Here is an 18,271-nt window from a genome sequence, read left to right as displayed (position 1 = left end):
TGCTGGGACTGCACGGCGTACGATAGGCTTAGATGTATCAGGTACCTCCCAGGTTATCACTGCTCACCCTCACCTCAAACTGCCAGAGGGTGTCACTGCCAGACCACATGGCTGCCCCACGGTGGCCGTAGGAGGTTGGAGCTTATAGGGAGAAGCCCAGTATCCCCGATGATTCCTTCGCCTGAACACACACCCATACCATACAACCCAGTAACCCTACTCCTAGATACTCAAGACAACTGACAGCCTGCTTCCAGACACAGACTTACATTTGAATGTCCATAGCATTGTATTCATAATGGCCGTAAACTGGAGATAACCAACTAGAGAGATGATAAACAGATTGTGACTTACCCCTACACAGAAAGGAACTACTATCAGTAAATGTAGCAACCTGAACATGTCTTTAAAACCTTGTGTTGTTGCTAAAGAAGCAGACCCAAGAGTACATAATGTCCAGTTCTGTTATGTGAAATCCCAAAACAAACTAAACTTAATTCGCCTGGGGCTGGAGGTCAGGAAAGAAGAGCACAGACCACAGACAGACATGAGGGAACTTCCTGGAATGTTGGAAATACTCCATGTCTCGACTGGAAGTGGTTTGGGTGCCTACTGTCTTCAGAAGGTACCCTCTTGATTTTTTATTTTTAGCTGCACTATGAGGCCTGCGGGATCTTCGTTCCTTGACTGGGGATCAAGCCCATGCTCCCTGCAGTGGATTCTTAACCACTGGACCGCCCAGGGTGGTCCCAAAAGGTACTCTTGAGATGAGGGCATTTTCTTCTTTGCAAATTACACCTCAATGAAGTTGACAAAATATACTTCTCCTGGTGACAATATGGACTTTTTTAGACAGTGTGTCTCACCAGGAAAGCTGGTAAAAGCCTGACTTGGGGGTCGGTACCTACCCACTGCCCATCTCAGGATGAGTTGTGTGTGCTGCACACAGGTGACTTCCACAAGCGAGGTGTCCACAGCTCAGAAGCTGCTGTGACCTGCTGGGCCAGCCTGTATCAGAGGCTGTTCTCCAAAGCTCCGAGAAACGAGTGGGTGCTGGTGGCAGCATTAGTAGTGTGGATTTCAAACAAGAGCAGTTGGCAGGCCCTGGTGGGAAAAGAGCCTAGAAAAGTTGCTCAAGAGGAATTCCATGCAGACCAACCTGCTGTGTAACTTTTCCAGCCTCCATTTAGTAGAAAGGGAAATACATGCTCTGAAGGTGAGGTGAGGCTGAAACTTGTGAAAACATATCTCGATGTAAGAAATAATTACAGGATGTAAGAACAGGCATTCCAGTCACAGGAACCCTTTCTAAAACTAGTAGTTCTCAAGCCAGGCTGCACATCAGAATCTTTCGGACCTTTTAAACATTTCAATTTCTCTTTTTATCAAAGTAGTACACAAATACAGGATTTTTAATTAATTAATTTTTTTATTTCTTGGCTGCATGGTACAGCAAGAGGGATCTTAGTTCTCTAACCAGAGATCGAACCTGAGCCCTCGAAGGGGAGGCTGGAAGTCTTAACTCCTGGACTTCCAGGGAAGTCCCAAATATGGTATTTTTTTTTTTGAAGTGAATATTGTTTTATACTAATAGGACTAAAGGGTGTATATTTACAAAAAAGAACAAACATCAGTCCCCTTGTAATCTCACTCCTGTTCCTTAGAACAGCTTTTTAACCTTAAGTGTACAGCTTGATGAATTTTTACACGTGTATCCACCTAACCTCACCCACATCAAGATCCAGACCATTCCAGTATTCTCAAATACTCACTGGCACCTCTGCCCAGTTAATACTGCCTTGCCTCAAGACAAGTACTCTCATGACTCCTGTCACCATCAAATAGTTTTAAGGTGACCATCTGAAATGATTTTTGCCACTTCATCTAGTGAAGTGAGAGTCGCTCAGTCGTGTCGGACTCTTTGTGACCCCATTGGACTATACAGTCCATGGAATTCTCCAGGCCAGAATACTGGAGTAGGTAGCCTTTCCCTTCTCCAGGGGATTTTCCCAACCCTGGGATCGAACCCAGGTCTCCCACATTGCAGGCAGATTCTTTACCAGCTGAGCCACCAGGGAAGCCCATTTCTTCTAGTACTTGTCTCCATAATTCTAATAACAAGTGTACGCTGCTATTCCTTGGTTTGCCAACTTTGGACAGTAACTAGGAGCTTCCTCCTTTGGTAGATCAAACTTCACTCGTTTACTCTCCTTCCTTACCCACTGAAGCGGAGAAACTCTCAGGTTTCTACGCCACAGCCTCACACCACCCACCCTGGGCACCTGGGTCCTTGAAGCACTGCAGGTGAGTCCAAGTGGCATTGAGCCCAGAAGCCCCAAGCCGGTGGTGACCCCGAAACTGACGTGAAACCAGCCTGCCAACGCCAGAACGTTCCCCGAGAAGGGCTCTGAAGAGAGCTAAACTGGGACACGTCATCAAGCTCTGGGCTAATTTGTAGTTGGAAGGAAGTCATGAGAAACACCAGCGTGTTTCTAAGATTTTTATTGCTTGTCGGGTGTGTTCTCAAGGCTCTCCACCCCTTTCTCCCAGGCAGCCACACACTGTACAGGCTCTTAGTGTAACTCGAGCTTTCTCTGAGGAGTTCGGGCGCCGGGTCTGCCTTTAAAGAGGAAGGTTGGTTTGCGCCTGATTGGCACCATAAGCAAGGGCAGGTAGTTACTTTCCTTCAGAGAAGCCTCTCCAGCCCGGAAGGGCCTCCCAGGGGGTGCTAGTGGTATAGAATCTGCCTACCAGTACAGGAGGTGCAAGAGATGTGGGTTCAATCCCTGGGTCAGGAAGATCCCCCGGAGGAGGAAATGGCACCCCTCACTCCAATATTCTTGCCTGGAGAATCCTGTGGACAGAGGAGCCTGGTGGGCTATAGTCCATGGGGCCGCAGAGAGTCAGACACAACTGAGTGAGCCTGTGTGCATGCTCATGCACACACACACACACACACTTTCTCTCTCCCTTCCCCCCACTTTGCTGCCATGCCCTTCAACCCGAAGACCCCTCACTGAACCTCAACTGGGGGGCATCTCCAGGCTGTGTCCCCGTGGCTGTGAGAGGCAGGGCTGCCTCACGCCTTCCCACATTTCTGATTCCTTTTTCTCAGACCCAAAGCTTTGCAGCAACTTCACCAACCAAGAGGGGGTGCTCCCTTGATTCCCCCTGGATGGCTCTGTCCTCGCCACGTCCTCTCAACCTCTGGCATCAGCTGGGTGGAAACCCCGCCAGCAACCCCCCCGATGCTGGTCTGCACAAAGAACCTTACTCTCTGCCGGCTCCTGGGGCAGGGACGGGACCTGCTTCCTCTCTCCTCCAGGGCGGCCCCTTCTCCTGCCCCATCCTCCATACGCGGTGTATGTGTCTGACCGCCTGGAAAGGGTCTTTATAGCAATTGCTGCCAAATCCCAGGCATGAAATAGGAGCCTCCCTCCGTGGGCTCGAGGAGAACCCAGGCTGGGATCACCTGTGAGTCCTCTGTTCTCTGAAAGGGCATGCACCTGTGAGGCAGCAGATACGTGAGAGAATGGGGAATGGCTGGTTTAACGAAGGAGAAACAGGCTTAGAATGCTTTAAAAAAAAAAAAAAAACACAGGGTCACAGCAAATGCACTTCAGCAGCTGGAGATCCAGTGCGGGGCTCAGCCTCAGGGCCGCCACGGCTCTCCTCTCCCGCGGACCCCATCTTCCTGCCCCGGGACCCGCTCCCTGGTTCGCTGAGGCAGGACCGTCGAGCACCAAGCGGGGAGACCTGGGCACCCGGGTCCAGGGAGGTGGCTGCCCCAACTCTCAACCTGGCCTCCCCAGGGGCCGCATGCCCCCAGCAGACTCAGGGCAGGCGGAAGCCCAATTCATTTGGTCCCCTTGGCACAGACCCAGGGTCTGGGGGAGGCACAGTCTGAAGCCACCAGCTTGCCGCCCTCCAGGCGCCCGCACTCGAGGTCCGGCTGGTCCTGGTCTTCCTCTGGGAGCCTGAGGGAGGATGAGAGGACGGAAAGGCCTTCAGGAGCACGGGCCCTCCTGGCCTGTGCGGCCGCCGCCCCGAGCCCGGGGTCGGGAAAGAGCCCTGGGGCAGGAGCCAGGGGGCCGCACCCCCTCCTGCCCAGGTGTCAGCCGGGCGGCCCTGGGCAAACCACCAAACCTCTCTAAGAGGCACACCCCTTATCCAGAGAAGGGGGTGACAGTCCTTGGGCAAAGGCATGGGGGACCCAACAAGGTATGGGGTGAAGGGGACTAAGTGAAACTGAGAAACCCATCCTAGGAGGGGGATGGAGAAGGGGCGGGGGTGGGAGAGGACTCAACCTGGGGACAGGTGAAGGGGAAGGCTTCCGGGTCCCTCTGGTGCTGCTGTGATGCCACGCTGGTCACATGGGGGGCCCGGTGCTAGCAAACTGGGGACAGAGGGGCCAGCCACCCAGGCCCACGGTCACTCACAGCTGGGGTGGCAGGGGGGTCCCGTCGATCCAGTGCCAGCCCTGGGGGCCTCGTCGGGCTCCCACCCAGGAGTACTTGGTGACCGGGTGTCTGCTCAGGAAATCCTGAGGGAGGAAAGCAGCGGGTCATTCTTCTTGGGTCACTGGTACGGCTCACCTGGGCTTCCATCCCCCCATCCCCCCACCCCGCTTCCACAAGTCCCCAGCTCCCCAATCCAGAGACGTGACTCATCTCTCCCCAAATGCCAGGAAGTGGGAAGCTGTATTGGATGCTTGCTGGTTAACAGGCACTGTGGTCAGGCCTGGGGACCAGAAACGGGGGCAACCCCCACTCAGCCTTCAAGGGGAGAGTGGATGTGATCCTCCATCCCCACGAGCAATGCACAATGGGTACTGAGCAGGAGGAGAAATGAGGAAGCGCCGAGAAGACGGTGAAAGGGATGGGGAAAGCTGGGAGCCTACAAAGAAACCCAGGTGATAGATAGCAAGTAGCCTTGCTGGGTGGGAGGCTGCAGAGGTGGTCAGGGAACAGACAGTTGCCAGCAAGAATGATAAACTACATTACATCCGCTCGGGAAAGTATTGGTACGACCAATACTTTAAAGGGGACTCCCTTGGGGTGCACTGGGTAAGAACCTTCCAATGCAGGGGGAAGAGGGTTCGATCCCTGGTTGGGGAACTAAGATCCCACATCCAAGGAGCAACTAAGTCTTGAGAACCACAACTGCAGAGCCCTCATGCTCCAGAGCTTCTGCTCCGCAATGAAGACCCAGTGCAGCCAAAATCAATAAAAGATGTTTTAAAGAAGGACCATTAAAAATAAGGGTGAGTGTGAAATCCATGGGGCAACATGGGGAAAAGTTATAGTATGTGAGGGGTTACAGTCCATGAAAAAGCTGAATTAAAGTTGTGGCCTGATAATAAGAATAAAAAAATGTGTACACCTGGACACAGACACACGAGGAACAACAAAAATCAAAACAAGGGTGTTCAGAGAGCTGTTGGAGACGTTTTCTTTTAAATACTTGTCCTCAATGTTATGATGTTTTTAGCAATGAATTAAAGCAAAAAAACCTGTGTTTAAAAATGTTGAGGGGGCAGAGTGGGAAAGAGGCTGAAGAGGGAGGGGATGGATGTATATTTAAAGCTGACTCACGTTAGAGTACAGCAGAAACCAACACAACATTGTAAAGCAATTATCCTCCAATTTAAAGAAAAATCTTCAACTCGAAAAAAGATGTCTCCATATCCTAAGCCCTGGTGTAGGGAACTGGAAGGTGGAAGGGTGGGGCAGCTGTCCACGCCAGCCCAATCTTTCCAGAACATAAATTGTGCTATGTCACAAGAGCGGTATCATGGTTCCTAATGCTCAGATGGGTAATTCCACTTTGGGGAAGAAATCCAAGAACAGAGAGAGAAAATGAACATTCTAAAAATTTCCTGCTGCTATTTATAAAGATAAAATGGAAACCACCCAAATGCTCAGCAGTCAGGAAATAACTAGGCAAATTATGGGATATCAACATGATGGAAAATTACAGTGCTCTTAAAGATGACAGGCACACCGAACACGCAGTTAGGCAAGAAAATGTAAATATGAAATAACGCCAAGTGGAAAAAAGCAGACCATGCCAGCAAGCCCATGGCGCTCACCACGCTGAGCAGCACACACATGAGTGATGACAGGAAGTGGCCTGGCATACATCTGACATAGGCTTAGTTCCTCTCTACCAGTGTTCAGGATGACAGAGACAAAAGTTCTGTGTTTGACCTTGGGGATTAGGAAGCAAGCGCAGGGGCTTCCCTGGCGGTCCTGTGGTTAAGACTCTGCACTTTCACTGCAGAGGGCACAGGTTCAAGCCCTGGTAGGGGAACTAAGATCCAACAGGCTGTGCAGTGTGGCCAAAAAAAAAATAAAACCCACAGAAAGGAAGCACAGAATGATGCCTGCCCCCTTGATGACACTCCTATTTGATGACATTCCTATTTGTCCTTAAGGCCTCAGTTTAAAGGTGACTTTCTGTAGGGACACTGCACTGAACCCCTCCCCTGGATCACCACAACCTTCATAGTTTGGAGCGCGGTATGAGACACCGAACTTGTCAGTTCTCTGTATCAGTGAACTTGGTGAGGACTGGGGGCCTGCCCTATCGATCACTGACCGTGAGAGCCCAGCACACAGCAGACCAGCCCAACAAAATGCACCCCAGCCCCCATGTCCCTGCCAGTAACCAGCAAGGGCCACAGGTAACAGGCGAGCTGTGAGGCCAGCCCTGCACCCAGAGGTGTTGGTGCAGACCCACCCCCCACCCACCCCTTTCAGGAACATCAGATGGTCAACAGCTGGGAAAGGAACCTGAAAGAACTTGCAGACTGAGGGGTGGCAACCTCACCCCTTCTGAAATCCCAAAGACCAGAAGACCAGACTGCACAAGGCACACACAGCCGTTCCTGGGCTTTTCATTTCCTCTCTGGCTGGACTCCACAGGCCGGGGCCCAGGGGCAGGGCTGGGTGGGAGCTTTCGAGGGGATGAGAAGGAACCTGGGCTGGCTTTGAGCTGTGAGTCAGAGGGCAGGGCAGCCCTAAGCATCTTGCAACTGTGGCTGCAGCAGACTTGGGCCTCCCGCTGCCCAGCCCCAACCTCCTGGGAGCAGTCACTGCCTGATCACCAGATCTCGGAGCTTCTTCCAGTGCTGAGAAGGTGGCTATCACTGCAGAGGAGAGCTTTGGGGCCTGGCCGCCCCTTACTCAAATTCTGGTTCTGTGACTTGCAAGCTACGTGACCCGAGGCAAGTTCCTTGAGTTTTCAGAGCTTCAGTATGATCCTCTGTAAAGTGGGGGAGATGTTTGAATGAGGCCTGAGATCATGTCCACAAAGCCAAGGGCGTGTAGTACACACTCATTAAATGAGTCTCCAGTCTGCTGGGTGCTGTGTAAAGCTTCATGTCTGGCCCCAACATACACGACCTCATCTGATGCTTGGCATTGACAAGGTGATCCTGCCCTTCTCTGTCGTAGCCCCAGGCCATCTGGCTCTCTCCTTGGGCCTTCCCCACCCAGCTCCACCCATTCCATTCCTTGCAGCTCAGACTCCACTAACCTGATCCCATTGTTAGCAAAAATTGTGGTGTGGGAAAAGCACTGTCTAGAGACAAAAGTAAATTCTAGAAATTTGGGGGGCTTCCCTGGTGGCTCAGATGGTAAAGAATCAGCCTGCCACTCAGGAGACCTGGGTTCGATTCCTGGGTCGGGAAGATCCCCTGGAGGAGGGCCTGGCAACCCACTCCAGTATTCTTGCCTGGAGAATCCCATGGACAGAGGAGCCTGGCAGGCTCCAGTTCACGGAGTCGCAGAGTCAGACACGACTGAGCAACTAAGTACAGAAACTCTGGAGTAACTTACAGCTCAAAGCAAAGCTCTGCAAGGGTGACACTGACATTGGGGCTCCACTGTCCCTAGCTGGTATGTCTCCAATTTTGCTACCAATGTGGGGGTGGGGGATGTGATTCTGATATTCCCTGAAAGCTTATGTTCTACATCTTAAAATTAAGGTAAATTACTTACCATGCTTCCATACATTTCTTCTTTAAAAACTGGTATCATAAAATTTACCATTTTTAACTGTGTAGCTCAGAGGCTTTAGGTTCACTCACTGCTATATGACAATCACTGCCCCCTTCATCTCCAGAACTTTTTCATCTTCCCCAACTGAAACTTTGCACCCATGAAGCAACTCTGATTTCCCCCTCCCCCTGGCAACCACCATTCTACTTTTTGCCTTCAAACAGTTCTGTGTTAATATTTGAATGTTTTAAGCTATATGATTTTCTGAATCCTATGATATCTATTCGTGTTTTCATCTTTCTGCACTCAAGATGTGGCTTACAGTCGGTGTGTACATTTCAAGAATCTTCTTCCTTCCCCACCCTTGCAAAACCAAGCTGATCTTAAACCAGTGGCTAGTGAATGATTGATGGCACGTGTGTGCAAACTAAGTTGCCTCAGTCGTGTCTCTTTGCAACCTATGGAATGTAACCTGCCAGGTTCCTCTGTTCATGGGATACTCCAGGCAAGAATACTGGAGTGGGTTGCCATGCCCTCCTCCAGGGGATCTTCGAGACCCAGGGATCAAACCTGTGCATCTTGTGTCTCCTGCACTAGCAGCTGGGTTCTTTACCACTAGTGCCACTTGTGAAGCACTTAAACTTTCTCCTTTCCTCTTAACCTCTTGAGGAAGATGAGCCGTGTCTATCATCGGGCTGTGTGTACTACTGGCACTTTGGCGTGTCCCAGGGGTCCGTGCCTCCCAGCCTTTGTGAGCCCAGCCTTTGCCAGCTGGCCTGGCCCCTCTATCAGCCGCCGGCCTGTCCTCAGCTGCTCTTTCCCACCTCCGCCTCGGTACCTTCTGCAGCTTCTGGCCCTCATCCAGAACTCGGGAGAATTCTAGAGCTCCACAACCAGCATATTCAGGATTTTAACTGCTTGAGACCCAAGTCTTCACTTTGGTCTATTTCCAAGGGGCATTTTTGAAAAAGGCTGATCGAAACTTTGTGATATATTTTCTGATTATATACACTTATGTCACAAATGATTGATCATATGTGCTAAGTTTTAAAAGAATTTAAGATCCATTTGCAATTGGGGTAGTTCAGTCCATCTCCCCTCTTGGAGGACCCCAGTCACAGGGAGGCCATTTGTTCAGGTGACATCCAAAGTCATTGTGGACAAAACCTGTCTGATGTAAGGGAGGCTGAAAGGCAGGGACCTTTTGCTTCACCAGTTTTCTGATGACACTTGCTACGCTGAGTGGGTCTCAGGAGATGGGCTGCTAAGTCCTTGCCCAGTTCACCCTCCACCCTCCATCAGCTCCAGGCACTCTCTAGGGACCCACCAAGTTCCCAGTGGCCTTCACTTTGCAGACCCAGCCAGGCTGGGTCGGGCAGAAACCATTATATTCTGATCTCTTGGGCTACCATTCCGCTAGCATTTCCCCCTACTTCTAGAGCATACTATTTGTGGAACACCTCGAACCTTCCAAAAAGCTTGAAAGAAGAAAAATAATCACTTGTGGCTCCAGTGATAACCACTAGTATACTTCCTTTCAGTACTTTTTCTTTGCAAGTATATTTACGGTCTTCGGATCATGCCCCTCCCCTGCCCACCTCCCCCCTTCTCACCTGGGTGTGTCTCAGCAGGGGGAGGGTAGCGTGGTGGGCTGAGCAGAAAGCCTGGCTGGTCTCCCAGGCCTCGGCTTCGGCTGCGAGGTAGTAGCACTGCCCCTCGGACCACATCCAGCCCGGGGGGCATGGTCGGCATCTGGTCCCTGCGGCACGGAGACCGGAGGTGAGCACAGGGTAAACTGTACAGAATTTAAACTGCTCAGGGTTGGTATGGATGTTCAAATATCAGGGGGCAGGTGCGGATCATGGAGCGGGTGAGCCTGGAAGGGCAGAGGGGAACGAGCACGGGGGGCGGGGCGAGCACAGAGGGCGGGGCGAGCACGGGGGCGGGGCGGGGCGAGAACCGGGAAGGCTTATGCACAAGCTGCATCCACCCTGAAGGAGCTCTAATCCCTTACCTTTGCTCACTGAGCCCCCTATCTTTGTGCATCTGCCCAGGGGGATGTCTTTTTTTTCTTAAAAGATTTTTTGGATTTGGACCATTTTTTAAAATCTTTATTGCATTTGTTACAACATTACTTCTGTTTCATGTTTGGGGTTTTTGGCCGCGCGGCATGTGGGAGCTTAGCTGCCCAACCAGGGACTGAACCTGTACTTCCTGCATTGAAAGGCGAAGTCCTAACCACTGGACAGCCAGGAAAGTCCCTGGGGATGTCTTTTACTAATTTCATAAAGAACCTGGAAGGATTAGACACCCTGCTGGTGGAGCAGGGGAGGAAAGGGAATGGGGGACGGGGAGGAGAGGGGTGATGGTGAGGAAGAAGATCCACACCTGTTTTCGAGGCCAGGGCCACAACGGCCACCGCCAACACCGCCAGGAGCACGGCCATGACTGCCAGGGCCCAGCGCAGGGACCTCATGTACATGGGCAGCCCTGGGAGAAGGGGAGGGGACAACCAGGAGACACAGGTTAGGAGATCATCGCAACTCAGGACCATGCTGCATCACACCCACCTCAACACCCACCCCCTCGGCCCATAACACCAGGGTAAACCATTCAACTTAGGTCCAAACTTCATATTTGGGAGAAAACTGCTAGAAGATATTCCACTTCTTTAATAACTAGGAGACACGAGATTCTCTTCAAGTGAGAGAGTGGCTAACAACAATGAATGGAGCACCTGATGTGCACTAGAGGCAAGGCACCAACAACACCGAGGGTGGGGCAAGGTCCCTGCGCTCAGGTTGCTAACGGGACAGGCAAAGATGCCAGGAGATAAAATTTCACAGGAGGGCGGGCCCAGGGCTAGATTCAAAGTTCAACAGACCCTCCAATTCAAGCTCAAGTCCTGACTCCGTGGGCCCCTCAAGTGTTCTTGGTGTTGTCCCATTTAATGTTGGAATCACACCTGCCTCTTCTCTCTCACTCCAGGTCACTGGAGACCACTGATGAAGCATCAGGCAAAGAGCGCTTTGCAGGCTGCAGAGTACTAGACAAATGTGAGCTGTCAGCCACTCGGGGACCAGGGGACCAGATGGCTGGAAAGAGGCTGCGGAGGGGAAAGGAAGATGGGGTCACTCCCGGAGAGAGGAAGGACTCAGAGATAGAACGTGTTCACATGTCATATCCTGCCCTGTAGACAGAATAACTGGGGAGACCAGAGGGGGACACCTGGAGAATAAAACACAGTCAATGCTTGCTCACAGGCATCGATAGTTATAAGCAGCTTTCCACCCAGAAAGGCACATGCATCTGAAGCACTCAGGATGGGACCTCGGCCACAACTCAGGTGTGAAATCAATCAGAGCAAAAACATCTTGCTGCAGGGGACCCCAGACCTACCCAGATCTTGGGGATGAGGGTCAGGAATGCTGCATAATCAGTGTGAGGAAATCAGTCATGTTTCCCAAAGTCTATAAGCAGAAGTCTGCGGCAAATATTTCATTCTTTTGAAAAGACTAATTCCATTAAGAAAAAAGAAGCCACGTACATTGTATATTCCCACTGTCCGATTCCCTTTTTGTATCAGGTATTGACATCTTCAGTGTCATACCCTCTGCTGCTTTTCTTCACTGCTCATCCACTGTCATTCTCTATATTTTGACTACCTTTCCTGCCCCACAACTGAAACACCACCTGCTTCCTCCTGTAGTCAAATCCCACAGCTGGGGTAGAGCCGGTTTGGGGGGACTTATAGTTTATTCACTTGGGGCAGCCAAGGGTCATCATAAAAACTAAAATACACACTTCCAAATACAAAGCTTACCAGAGGACTTAGAGGGCTTCTGCCACTGAGCGACCTGCAGGTCAGTCTACTTTGGCTGGTGGCCTCTGTCCCTCTGGCTGAGCTCAAGCATGCTGGACACCACTCTCTCGGCTCCACTTCCTCCAGACACTGAGAGCATTCTTCCTCTGAATGTACCCTCACCCCCACCCCATGCCATCGCAGACTGCCAGGCCCTTTTGCCCTTTTGTTTTCTCCAGAGTAAGGACTGCCAGAGGGCAGGGTCAGGACTCTTGTTTCCTCCTATCCTCCACACCTGATGTGCTGAGCACAATGCGACCGGCACCAGTGGGTTGGACAACCACTGAGATCCAACTGCTGCTCTCCTGCCCTAACTGGGCTGGGGACGAAGCGTTCCTGACACATGCTCACACTCTGAAGTTAGTGCCATTCATTGAGTGTTGATTCACAGAGCACTGCCAGGTGTTGGAGATTTGGTGAGATGTGGGCTGTTTACCAGCTGTGCCCCGCAGGGCTCGGGAATCCTGAGGATACTCACAAGAGGGATGCTGAGCTGGGCAGCACAAGGGCCCGTGGAGCACAGAATAGAGACACCTAATCCAGCCTTGGGACCAGATTGGGTGACTCTAAACCAACACCTAAGGGGGCATATTCTCCATCCGAGGATCCAGCTGTCCCCCCAGTTTTAGGCTGTCTGCAAAAAGCGACTTCTCTTCTGGGCTGCATGCTGCCATAGAGAACATTTCCTGAGTCTTTTTTTTTTTTTTTAATATTTATTAATTTGACTGTGTCAGGTCTTAGTCGCAGCATGTGGGATCTAGTTCCTTGACCAGGGATTGAACTCAGGCTCCCTGCATTGGGATTTTCAGTTTACATGGGGCCAGCGCCTCTGGGACAGTTGCCCCCCCCAAAAGCAGTGAAGAGACAAAGCAGTATGTCCCCTAACTCTCTCCACAGTGGCCTCCGCCCTCCCGGGTTCTCAAGGAGGGGACATGGAAACAGCTGGCTGGCAGCATTACTGTGCTGGGGGCCTAGGCAAGTCCCCCAGCCTGTGCCCTCGAGTGCCCTCTTGTTGAGGTCACTAGCTTGATCCCAGGTTGGTAAAGGCCACAGCAGGCAGAAACCACATGCAGAGTTCCTCATCCAGGCAGCCTCCCTCAGACCAAGCCTCAGCCAGGTGCTGGGGACCTTAAAGTTCTTTGATCCACACTTCCCAGAGAGCAAGCCCAAAGCACCAGTGTCTATGTACACCCTGCAGTATTTTCTGCCAGGTGTCTTCCCCCTATACCTTCAAGATCCATCCCCACGCCCCCAGGTACCTTGCCTCATGCCCAGAGCACTGCTCCCACGTGGCAGCACTCCCCAAGTCTGCCTCTCCCCAGGACACTGCCGACCACACCTTCCTCAAACTCTCGCCTTTTGCGGCTTCTTTGTATCCTGATTCTCTTCCTACCACCTATACTTTTCTTTCCCAGTCTGTGACTGGCTCCTCTTCCTTTTGTTTTTTGGTGATGCATGGCATGCAAGATCTTAATTCCCAGATCAGGTATCAAATCTGTGCCCTCTGTAGTCGGGGCTTGGAGTCCTAACCACTGGACTGCCAGGGACGTCTGACTCCTCTTCCTTTAAATGACATCACTACCTGGAACTCCCAAACACACCTGCTTATTTCTTCCCTACCTCTTTCCCCATTCTCCACTCTGGAAGGATAACCCAATGAATCCATCACTCCACTACTCAGATCAGCAACTTGGAAGGTATCCCCACTCCTCCTGTTCGCGCATCTTCATGGGCACAGTGGCCTTGCTCACTAATCCTACCTCGTGAACCCTCCCTCCCATCCCTGCCACAGATCATCTCTTCATTGTCTCTTGTTGAACGACTGCTATCACTTAATGTTTGCCTTCCTTCAACCTCATCCCTGTCCCAACCTTCCTCCACAGTGCTGTCAGAGCCCACTTTCTAGTCATTTCCTTATCACCCCACCCTTCAGACAGTAAAGAAACTGCCTGCAACACAGGAGACCCAGGTTCAATCCCTGGGTCGGGAAGATCCCCTGGAGAAGGGAATGGCAACCCACTCCAGTATTCTTGCTTGGAGAATTCCATGGACAGAGAAGCCCGGCAGGCTACAGTCCATCAGGTCACGAAGAGTTGGACATGACTGAGCAACTTCTATTATTAATCTGATAAAAAGCTATAGACTCATGGTAGACAGAATAACATCCCCCTAAAGATGCTGGTAAAGAATCCACCTGCCAATAAAGAAGACACAGCTTTGATCCCTGGGTCGGGAAGATCCTCTGGAGGAAGAAATGGCAACCCACTCCAGTATTCTTGCCTGGAAAATTCCATGGACAGAGGAGCCTGGCAGGCTACAGTTAATGGGGTTGGAACAAGTGAGACACAGTTGAACACACACAGCATGGCAGCAAAGATGTCCACGTCTTAACCCCTGGAACCTGGGAATATGTTAGGTTACAGGTGCATGGGGATTAAGGCTTCTTATCTGCTGACCTTGGGATGGATTTCTGGGTGGGTCCAATGTAATCACAAGGGTCCTTATAAATGGAAGAGGGGGACAGAAGGTCAGGAGAGTCAAAGATGGCAGTGGTAGGCTTCAAGCAGACATTGTCTGGTTTTGAATATACAAAGGACCATGAGCTAAGGAACTCGATCCCCCTTAGAAACCAGAAAAGGCAAGAAAACAACCATCTCCTGAAGCCCCCAGAATGGATCACGGGGGTTGATAACTGGACTTTAGACCCCTGAGCCTACATCAGATTCCAGACTTAGAGAACTGCAAGATAATAAATTAGTGCCATTTTAACCCTCTAGGTCTGTGCCAGTTTGTTACAGCAGCACCAGAAAACGACTACACTTATGCAGAAAGTGTGCTGGCACCCAACTCTGCACAAGTCCCTGAGTGGTCCGAGTTCTTGAACCATGTCCAAGAACAACCCCCCCCCCCACCCGCCCCACCTGCGGTATAGAGCCCCTTGCGATTTGGAGCCTGTCCAGCTGACCCGTCCTTCCTCTCCGCTGGCCAAACTTTTAGCAATGTGCCTGTGTCTAGCTCCACGGGGTCCCTGTTCCCGCTGGCTTTCTACCTAGAAGGAGTCTACCACCGGCAACTCCTTAAGCTTTCAAGACTTGGCTGAAGGAAGCTTTCCCATGCCCTCAAGTTCACAAACCACTCCCTTCTGCTTCCGTGTCCAGGATTTTTATATTTAGGATCTTTCTTCTTCACTGCAAACCCCCACGCAGCGGGGCACGCCTCCCCCACCCCCGCCCAGTCTGGCCTGTTGTCCCCACGCAGTAGCTGCTGAATGGATGAGTGTTAGGGGCCAGGTGATCCCTAATATATGGTAGGGAAAGAGGAACCCCGGGCCTAGAGAGGTCGGCCAGCCAGAGCCAGGATTAGGTTGTTCTACCCGGTCGCCACCACCGTCACGTGATCCCGAAAGCCTTCCTCGCGCTTGTTCCTTCCTTCCACCCCTACTTCTCAAAGATGCTGCGCACACTAAGACGGAACGCGAAAGTTCTTGGAGGGTCAGGGAGGGAGAATAGCGGTTTTATTATTATTATTTTTTACTACCAACAATTTGAATTATAATTACGTAGACAGTAAAGTTATTGGCTGTAAGCCAGAAACGCCTGGTGGGGGTTCTTCCGCCCCAGTGGCTCAACCCCCACCGGGCAGCGCTCCCGGCGCCCGCGCGCTTACCTACGCGCTTTATGATCCGGGACATCTTCTTGTCGCCGTACAGCTCGGGGTGGGGCAGTAGCACGGCGTCCTCCCGGCAGCGGCAGCGGCACGTGGGGGAGCCCGGGGACTCTGCGCCCCGCTCCGCGGAACTGGCGCAGCCCTCGGCGTCGAGGCCGCGCTCAGTCCCGGAGGCGGCGGGCGGCGTGCCGCGGCCCCACGTGCCTCCCGGGGACGGGGTCCGCCGCAGGAGCGTGTGCGCGGGGGAGGTGTGGCGGGAGAAGCCCGGGGACTCGGGCACCGGGACGGTGAGGAAGCGCGTGGAGGGCACCGGCGAGGGCGCGCGACTGCCGCCGGCCGCGCCCACGGACTTCACGCGCACGTCCACCTGCAGTTCCACCGGGGTCCAGGTGCCCGGAGCTGGCTCACCCGGAGCGGCCTTGGGTATCAGCTCGGCCTCCGGCGCCTCGCCGTCCCGGGGCTGCTCGGCCGCGGCGGAGCCCGGAGACGGCGGCTCCGGGCCCGTCGACGCCTGGCGGCGGAAGGCGCCATAGCCCAGGCTGGGTGGCAGCAATCGCAGAGGCGCGGGGCGAGGCGAGGGCAGCATCTTCCCGCCCGACAGGTCCTGGCCCGCGCCCGCCGCCTCTTTGGCGGGGGTCAGACTCAAGCTGTTCTCGGGACTCTCAGGGCGTCTTTCCTCCGCGGGGACCTGCGGCTGCTCCAGCTCCGGGACCTGGCATCCCAAGGACTCCATTTCGAACTCGGCCCCGGCTTGGTCTTCCCTCGACGCCCCCCGCGCCTCCCGGTCTCCCTCCATCCTGTGCGCAGAGCAGCAGAGATGCCGAGCGGGACGCACCTGAGCAAGGTAGGGAGTTAGCTTCTCCTCCCGGGTTGGGATTGGTCCAGAGGAGTCGCTTAAGCGGCCAAGCCACGCCCCTCCCCGTCGCCACACCCACTTCCTCCTCCCAAGAGCCCGCCCAAGGGCCCCGCTGGGATTGGCCGTGGCCCGCCGTCTGACTGACTGAGGTTTTACTCAGAAAGACAGAGCTGGGAAGACTCATAAGGGGGATCCCAGAGCTCAGACTCCTCTCTTTCCTGTCCTTGACCCCAACCATTTCCCCCTCTAGCGCTCTGGACTGTGCTGATTTTTGAGAGTTATAGCTTGGGCGGAGAGCGATTGGCCAAGCCTGTAGAAATCCTGGGACCTCAGTAAAATCAGCGGGTCCAAAGGGAATGGGCCTGCTTGTGGAAAAGCAGCAGCGCTGAGATCCGGACAACGTGGTGGGGGAAGTAGCGGAACACCTGAGAGGTCACTCCCAAGGCAGAAGTCGCAGGGACATCTACTCTGGAGGCCCGACTCCCACTGTGCTAACTCAGTAAAGACTGGGAGATTAATAAGCTTGAAAACGCGTATTTTCACCAGGGCCAGAAATCTAAATACCATTAAAAAATATAGATTCCTGGCGGACTCCACCTAGACCTACTGAATCTCATAAGGGGATAAAGAGGGCAATTTTCAACAAGTGCCCTAGGACTTCCCAGGTGGTGCTAGTGGTAAAGAACTTGCCTGTCAATGCTGGAGACATGAGAGACTCTGGTTTGATCCCTGGGTCGGGACAATCCCCTGGAGTAGGAAATAGCAATCCATTCCAGTATTCTCGCTTGGAGAATACCATGGACAGAAGAGCCTGGTGGGCTACAGTCCATGGGGTCGCAAAGAGTGGGACTTCACTGAGCTACTTAGCACACATTGTATGGCACAGTACAGCCCCAGGGCTGGCAGATATAACAGTCCACTCAGTTAAATTCTAATTTCTGATAAATAAAAGTTGTTTTTTTTTTAAGGATAAGTACATCCCAAGTGCTCCATTATCTGAAATTAAAATTTAACCTACCTCCTACATTTTAATTTTTTTAAATGTGATTTTATTCACTTTTTTTTTTGGCCATGCTGTGTAGCATGCAGGATGTTGGTTCCCCAACCAGAGACTGAATCCATACCTCCTGTATCAGAAGGTGGAGTCTTAACCACTGGACCTCCAGGGAAGTCCCTGCCTCCTATATTTTTACTCACCAAACCAGGCAACTCTATTTCCAGCGACTTCTGCTGGAGTAGTCTTGGGAACAGCATCTGAAAATACCACAGACTTGTTACTCCTGGGGTAAAGAAGAAAGGAGGCAGTGAAGGGGCAGGATCTTAGGAGGGCAGTTAAACTACTAGAAAGGAAGCTCCCTGGAGACAAATGACTGGGAGAAAAAGTCCAGCAGAAAGAAAACACAATATGAGAACACATTATATTTAATGTCTTCCAAACTCAGGCTATATATTTAATGTGAGGACATATATATTTGTGAAAATGAATTTTAAAAGATATGGAAAGATACATTCCAAAGTGATAATACTAGTGGATTTTGCTGTAGGTTGTTTGGAGGATGGGTGCAGGGGTTGTCTAGGAGACTTAAACTGATCTGCAATGTTTCCACTTTCTTGAAAGAGAAGGTATTTATTGTATGTATTTGTTGCTGTTCAGTTGCTCAGTCGTGTCTGACTCTTTGGGACCCCATGAACTACAGCACAGCAGGCTTCCTTGTCCTTCACTATTTCCCAGAGTTTGCTCAAACTCATGTCCACTGAGTCAGTGATGCCATCCAACTATCTCATTCTCTGTCACCCCCTTTTCTTTTTGCCATCAATCTTTCCCAGAATCACGTTTTTTTCCAATGAGTCTGCTCTTCACATCAGGTGGCCAAAGTACTGGAG

The 18,271-nt window shown here is 52.0% G+C and overlaps 1 protein-coding gene across 2 annotated transcripts; it reads right to left on the bottom strand.

Annotated features, from left to right (window-relative positions):
- Positions 1–3,105: 3,105 nt before the first annotated feature.
- KLRG2 (killer cell lectin like receptor G2) lies at positions 3,106–16,446 on the bottom strand. 2 transcript variants are annotated; one of them, XM_070465137.1, is made up of 5 exons: positions 15,532–16,445; positions 10,392–10,493; positions 9,617–9,762; positions 4,440–4,543; positions 3,106–3,977 (listed from the first exon to the last, which is right to left on the bottom strand). In XM_070465137.1, the coding sequence occupies exons 1-5, from the start codon at positions 16,325–16,327 to the stop codon at positions 3,857–3,859; spliced, it is 1,269 nt and encodes a 422-aa protein (XP_070321238.1). In that variant the 5' UTR covers positions 16,328–16,445; the 3' UTR covers positions 3,106–3,856. The 2 variants fall into 2 exon arrangements, with proteins under 2 accessions (XP_070321238.1, XP_070321241.1); XM_070465140.1 differs by lacking the exon at positions 10,392–10,493 and having other exon boundaries at positions 15,532–16,446.
- Between the last annotated feature and the right edge of the window lie 1,825 nt (positions 16,447–18,271).

Source organism: Odocoileus virginianus, chromosome 1, assembly GCF_023699985.2.
Source record: "Odocoileus virginianus isolate 20LAN1187 ecotype Illinois chromosome 1, Ovbor_1.2, whole genome shotgun sequence".
In the NCBI taxonomy this organism is placed as follows: Eukaryota; Metazoa; Chordata; class Mammalia; order Artiodactyla; family Cervidae; genus Odocoileus; species Odocoileus virginianus.
This window is presented reverse-complemented; position numbering and strand designations above follow the sequence as displayed.

Coding starts and splice junctions, on each gene's coding strand:
- KLRG2 (XM_070465137.1), bottom strand. CDS start 16,327: ATGGAGGGAGACCGGGAGGCGCGGGGGGCGTCGAGGGAAGACCAAGCC. Junction 9,763..10,391: donor GGCCCTGGCCTCGAAAACAG/GTGTGGATCTTC, acceptor TCCGTGCCGCAG/GGACCAGATGCCGACCATGC. Junction 4,544..9,616: donor CCCTGCTGAGACACACCCAG/GTGAGAAGGGGG, acceptor TTCCTCCCTCAG/GATTTCCTGAGCAGACACCC.